Genomic DNA, 6,527 nt, shown 5'->3' on the forward strand with positions numbered 1-6,527 from the left:
CAAACTGCTCCAGCACGGGTCCCCCACGGGTGGGCAGCAGCTCCCCCCAGCCCCCCTGCTCCTGCGTGGGCTCCTCTCCACGGGCTGCAGCTCCGGCCTGGGGCCTGCTCCTGCGGGGGCTCTCCATGGGCCGCAGCCTCCTCCAGGCCACATCCATCTGCTCCACCGGCGGCTCCTCCACCCACGGGGGGGCTGCAGCGTGGAGATCTGCTCCATGTGAGACCTGTGGGCTGCAGGGTCAAATGCATAGCCAAAAATTGAAATAATGAGTCATACAGGAAAATGAAAGCCCTCCCCATAGCCGCCTGCAAGCAAATGACACTTCACACAGGCACTGTCGCCCCTGGCCTCTTCAAAAACAGAAAAAAATTAAAAATTAGAAGTGGGGATGGCAAATGTGGCAGCTTTCCTTTCTTTTGGCCTCACTGCTGTGGCCACACCAGTGGATGGATGTCGCCTTTTATAACCACACACCCACATTTATGGTGCTGTAAGCAGACGGTGACAGAAAAGGGCAAGTTCAAATTTCCCACTCGCTTCAGCTGCTCAACATTGGTCGTCCTGCGACAGAGGTGATGCAATGCCTGGATGGCTTCCCTACTCCAGCGATATTTTCCCATTCCTCCCCCTCCTCCTCCTGTACTTCTGGCATTCAGCCAGCCCTGAGAGGAAAAAGTGCCACAAAGGGCCCCAGTGCTTACTCTTGGAGCGCTCGCTCCTATAAATACCGGTGCAGGCACAGGGAAGGCGCAGAAGCTGGGCAGCCACTGGACTGAGCAGCAGCTTTCCCTCCTCCTTTGCCATCTCCTGAGGACCAGGAACCCACAGCGTGACCCCCCCAAGGTGCGTGGGACTGGGACATGCCAGGCAGCAGCAACTGTTTCCAGCTGTGGGCAGCGCTGGGGACATCGTCTTGGTGGGAGGTGATCCCGGTGTGAGCTGGAGGGGGGGGGGAAAACAAGTGGATAGGCACCCATGTGTTTGAGTCTTGCTAGACCCCGCTGCTGCTGCTGCTCCCCATACCGTGGGGGTGCTAGGACACCGCTGCCTCCCCCTGTGCTCACTCCAGCCTCGGCCCCTCTCCGGTACCTCTTCCCCTAGGGGCTCGCTCCCTCCTGGCCAAAATCAACCAGCTCCTTCCTGCAGCTTAACAGTGGCGAGCATTGTCCCACAAAACGCCAGGAACTGCTAGCTCCAGGCGCAGCGTGGCAGCTCAGCGAGCCGTGGGTAGCTAAACCTGTGTGCCTTATGAGACCTGAGCTTTGGATGTGGAAGGACTGAGATCGACAGAGATTGAGACAATTCAATGCTAGCAGTAAGGGGGGGGGGCATGCCTGCTCAAAGCCAATTCCCCATGAGTGCTAGAAGAAGAGGCTCTCCCGGCTTGTGGCAATGGTCTCTGTACCCCAGTGTCATCAGCAGATGCCACCGGGGAGAGCACAGGAGCCTGGCCCCTCACCGTGGCCCCTCACTGCTGCCTCTCCCCAGCTGCAGGTGCCCCCGCCATGGGGCTGTTCCTGCTCGCCGTGGCCTTGGTGCTGGGGGGGACGGCTGCCACCCGCTGCCCTGCAGCCTGCGTCTGCGACAACCTCCGCGCCCACGTCCTGTGCCTCAACAGGAACCTCACGGCTGTGCCTGGCAGCGTCCCTGAGGTGGGTGAGGAGCCGGGGGAGGACAGGGATGGGGAGGGGTTGCAGCCCCTGAGGTTAATGTGGTGCTTTGCGTGACCTGCAGCTCACCAAGAAACTGGACCTTCGGGGCAACAGCTTCACGGTGGTCCCGGTGGGAGCCTTCCTCCCCACCCCATACCTCACGCACTTGGACCTGCAGCGCTGCAAGGTGGAGAGGTTGGAGGAAGGGGCTTTCCGGGGGCTGGGGCGGCTGCTCTACCTCAACCTGGCCTCCAACAGCATCACCGTCCTCTACCAGGAGTCCCTGGACGGGCTGTCCTCCCTCCAGCAGCTCATCCTGAAGAAGAACCGCATTGAGGAGATCCAGCCGGGTGCTTTCAGCCGGCTGGGGTCCCTCACTCTCCTCGACCTGAGGGAGAATGCCCTGGTTTACCTCCCAGACATGGTCTTCCAGGGCCTGCAGGTCCTCAGGTGGCTCCGGCTGTCCCACAACACCCTCCACGTCCTGGGCAGCGAGGCTTTCACTGCCCTGCCCGCCCTGCACCGGCTGAGCCTGGACCACAACGAGCTGCAGGCGCTGCCCAGCGAGGCCCTGGCACGGCTGAGCGAGGCCACCCGGCTGGACCTGGGCCACAACCCCATCACCTACCTGTCCGAGGAGGCTGTGGCCATGGCCTCCCTGAAGCACCTCTTCCTGGACCACGCAGCCCTCCAGGACGTGGCGCCTGACGCCTTCACCCGCAGCCCCCAGCTGCGGGCGCTGGATCTGTCCCACAACCAGCTGCGGGGCTTACCCGCCTTGGCCGGGGTCAAGCAGCTGGTGAAGGTCAACCTGGCTGGGAACCCCTTGCTCTGCTCCTGCCTCCTGCTCCCCTTCCACCGCTGGTTGGGGCGGGCATGGGTGCAGGCAGAGGGGACCTGCACCGAGCCCCCTGCCCTCCGTGGCCGGTCCCTCGACTCCCTGCGGCCCCCTGAGATGAGGTGCGGCCTCCCCCAGCCACCTTCCCCCAGCCCCACCATGCCCCCAGTGCGGCTGGGGGTACCTAGGAGCAGGCAGTGCCCCCCGGGCTGCTCCTGCTCCCCTGACTTCCACCACGCCAACTGCGAGAACCAAGCCCTGCGGGAAATTCCCCGTGGCTTCCCCGGGGACACCCATCTCCTTGACCTGCGCCGAAATGCCTTCAGGACGGTGCCCCCGGGCGCCTTCCCCGGCCTGGAAGAGCTGGTGTCCCTCCACCTGCAGCACTGTGGCATCGAGGAGCTGCGCCCCAGGGCACTGCTGGGGCTGAAGAGCTTGGTCTACCTCTACCTCTCTGACAACCGCCTCTCCGCCCTGGCGCCTGCTGCCTTCCAGGGGGCCCCACGGCTTGCCTACCTGCACCTGGACCGCAACACCTTCACACGGGTGCCCCCAGGAGCCTTCCGGCTCCTGCCCAACCTCTTCTCCCTCTACCTGCAGCACAACACCATCAGGGAGCTGGCTGAGGGTGACCTGGCCGGGCTGGTGGGGCTGCGTGAGCTCTACCTTGCAGGGAACGCCATCAGGAGCATCGCCCCCGCTGCCCTGGCTCCCACCAAGATGCTGGAGAAGCTGCACCTGGAGAGGAACCTTCTGGCAGAGGTGCCCACGGCCTCCCTGAGGGGCCTGCCTGCCCTGAGCGAGCTGAAGCTGTCCCAAAACCCCATCAGGCACATAGGGGACAGTGCCTTCTTGCCTGTTGGCAGCACCCTGCAGCACCTCTACCTGGACAACATGGGTCTGAAGCAGGTATGTGTGACCGTGGCCCAGGCCCCGGTAGGGACGTTTGTCCCCTGGGTGTCCCTCAGCTCCCAAAGCTTTGGGAGATGCTCCACAGCCCAAGTGGGACCAGAAAGTTCCTCAGGCTTGGCTGGAGCTTGCTCCAAGCTGTCCCCAGTTCCCATCAGTGTTTTGCTCCCCTCCACAAGGACCTTCTTGACTCGCCCTTGCTTCATTGCAGGTCTCCCCTGGTGCCTTTGCTGGCCTTGGAGCCAAGATCAAAAGCCTCCACCTGGAGAACAACAACATGAGCAACATCCCTGCCATGAGCAACTTCACGGGGCTGGAAATCCTCAACCTGAGGGACGTGCCTTTCCACTGCGACTGCCAGCTCCTTCCCCTGCGCCGGTGAGTGTTGCAGGGGGACAGCCAGCCCTGCCACACTGGGGACACAGGGACGTCAGAGGCATTAAGAGGGAAATAGAGGTACAAAGAGGAAAATAGCCTTGGCCTGCTTGGCATAAGGAAAGTGGTGAGGAGCTGGGGTGGGCAGGTATTCAAAGCCCACTCATGTGAAGCCCTGAGCAACCTGGCCGGGCTTGGAAGCAACTCACACCCACATGGTTTTGCCTTTTTCCTCACCCCTTCCCTTCTCTGGCCTTCTGCTTCTTTTCCAGGTGGATTGAGAAGCTCAACCTGCGTGTAGGAGCCACCTGTGGGTCCCCTCCAGAAGCCAAGGGTCAGAAAGTGAAATTTTCCACCACTTTCCAAAGCTGCCCTGGCTGGGGAGCCAGAAGAGCCAGTCCTGACCAAGCCAAGGCTTCAGGGAAGCCCAGCAAGAAAAAGAGGTCAGGAAAACTGGCGCTCAGAGGCTCCATAGAATCATAGAATCTCCCGAGCTGGAAGGGACCCATAAGGATCATCGAGTCCAATTCCTGGCACCACACAAGTCTACCCAAAAATTCAAACCATGTGACTAAGTGCACAGTCCAATCACTTATTAAACTCTGACAGGCTTGGTGCAGTGACTGCTTCCCTGGGGAGCCTGTTCCAGTGTGTGACAACCCTCTCAGTGAAGAACCTCTTCCTGATGTCTAGCCTGAGCCTCTCCTGCCTCAGCTTAACACCATTCCCATGGGTCCTATCACTGGTGACTAAAGAGAATAGATCAGCGCCTTCCCCTCCGCTCCCCATCGTAAGGAAGCTGTAGATGGCAATGAGGTCTCCTCTCAGCCTCCTCTTTTCCAGGCAGAACAGGCCAAGTGACCTCAGCCACTCCTCATACATCTTCTCCTCTAGGCCCTTAATCTTTGTAGCCCTTCTCTGGACACTCTCCAATAGTTTCATGTCCTTTTTGTACTGTGGTGCTCAGAACTGCACACAGTGCTTGAAGAGAGGCTGCACAGAGGTGCAGAGCAGGACAATCACCTCCCTCAAACGACTAGCAATGCTGTGCTTGATGCACCCCAGGATACAGTTGGCCCTTCTGGCTGCCAGGGCACACTGCTGGCTCATATTCAACTCCCTGTCAACCACAACCCCCAGATCCCTCTCTGCGGGGCTTCTCTCCAGCATCTTATCACCCAGTCTGCACATTTAGCCAGGGTTGCCCCATCCCAGGTGCAGGACCTGGCACTTGCTCTTGTTAAACTTCATGTGGTTGGTGATTGCCGAGCTCTCCAATCTGTCCAGATCTCTCTGCAAGGCCTTTCTACCCTCAAAGAGTCCATGACTCCTCCAAGTTTAGTGTCATCAGCAAATTTGCTCAGAACACCTTCTAGTCCTACAGCCAAATCATTTATAAAAACATTGAAGAGAGCTAGCCCTAAAATGGAGCCTTGGGAGACCACACTGGTGATGATCTGTTAGCCTGATGTGGCCCCATTTACCACAACTCTTTGAGCTCTGCCCTTCAGCCAATTGGTCACCCATCCTGTAATGTTTTTGTTCAGCTGTATGCTAGAAATTTTGTTCGCTAGAATCCTATGGGAAACAGTGTCAAAAGTTCTACTGACATCCAAAAAACAACAACAAAAAAATCAGCTGTTTTCCCTTGACATCCCCCCCCCCCCCCCCAAGCTTGCTGTATAGCAAAGATCAAATGATCCCCACCTGGAAGATTTCACTTCACAAGGGTGGAGCCAAGAGACCTTGTGGAATAGGATCATCTACCTGGCTACAATGTTTCAAGGTCAATTGCTCCTTATCGCTAATAGAAATAACCTGACAAGGGGCTTAGTGGTTAGAGTTGACCTAATGAATTAATTACAAAAGGCGCATAAGGGTCATATTTCTGCTAGTCATTCTGTGAGGAGAATTAGTATATAGCCTGTTAAAATAAGATAAACAAACAAAAATAAAAGAAATATATAAAAAAAACAGAAAATGACCTAAAAGACAAAATTGCCATCATAGATTTTCATCTGTCTAGTCACAACAGATAGAGAATATAGCGATCAGAAAGACTTTTCTTGACATTGATGTTGTTTAAATTTGCTTTTCTGAGATCTCTTCTTTATGCAGGACTTCTCAAACTGTAGCGCCATGACCTCTGACTTCAGTATTTACTTAGGCTGCATATAAACTATCACGTATAAATGGATAAGCTATGCTAGGAAAAGCTAGATAAACTTTAGTAAAGTTGTCAAGCATTTGTAGTATTACATACTACTACAGCAGCAAAGTAGAAACCAAAGCAGCTGTCTTTGTATTAATACACAGAATGAGGGATTTAAACACATATGCAGAAATGCTATTTGAGTTCCATGTTTTACTGAAGCTAAATCTCTCTCTGGTCCCTTGGCAGTGCAAAAATCCCCAAAGCAGTACTCCTTATGAGTAAGATCACTCCATCGCTTTTATTTGCTGTGGTTTTGTAATACATATATTGAAAGGCTGCTAATGCAGTGAAGAATTGCCAAGGGATAATTGAACCACAAAGGCTGTAGTAATAAAGGAGGAAGGAGCAAAACTGAAGCTGTAATTCCAAGATTTCCTTGTTGTGTGGGAATGTAAGAAAATTTTAATACTCCATTAGCATTGTCCCTGTGTAATTTCATTTACACTACCGCTTGTTGCTGAGAGCATTCTTTAGTGTTTCACTCAGTAGAAGGCTGCAGAACCTATGTTGTTAAATATCAGGAAAAAAAAAAAAGACT

General features: G+C 55.5%; 1 protein-coding gene across 2 annotated transcripts; it reads left to right on the top strand.

The window, feature by feature from the left end:
- Positions 1 to 669: 669 nt before the first annotated feature.
- CHADL (chondroadherin like) lies at positions 670 to 5,748 on the top strand. 2 transcript variants are annotated; one of them, XM_068669084.1, is made up of 5 exons: positions 670 to 843; positions 1,495 to 1,652; positions 1,735 to 3,399; positions 3,611 to 3,777; positions 4,047 to 5,748. In XM_068669084.1, the coding sequence occupies exons 2-5, from the start codon at positions 1,506 to 1,508 to the stop codon at positions 4,255 to 4,257; spliced, it is 2,190 nt and encodes a 729-aa protein (XP_068525185.1). In that variant the 5' UTR covers positions 670 to 843; positions 1,495 to 1,505; the 3' UTR covers positions 4,258 to 5,748. The 2 variants fall into 2 exon arrangements, with proteins under 2 accessions (XP_068525185.1, XP_068525184.1); XM_068669083.1 differs by having other exon boundaries at positions 672 to 843; positions 1,489 to 1,652.
- The last annotated feature ends 779 nt before the right edge of the window (positions 5,749 to 6,527 follow it).

This window comes from Anas acuta, chromosome 1, assembly GCF_963932015.1.
Source record: "Anas acuta chromosome 1, bAnaAcu1.1, whole genome shotgun sequence".
NCBI lineage: Eukaryota > Metazoa > Chordata > Aves > Anseriformes > Anatidae > Anas > Anas acuta.

Coding starts and splice junctions, on each gene's coding strand:
- CHADL (XM_068669084.1), top strand. CDS start 1,506: ATGGGGCTGTTCCTGCTCGCCGTGGCCTTGGTGCTGGGGGGGACGGCT. Junction 1,653..1,734: donor TGCCTGGCAGCGTCCCTGAG/GTGGGTGAGGAG, acceptor CGTGACCTGCAG/CTCACCAAGAAACTGGACCT. Junction 3,400..3,610: donor ACAACATGGGTCTGAAGCAG/GTATGTGTGACC, acceptor GCTTCATTGCAG/GTCTCCCCTGGTGCCTTTGC.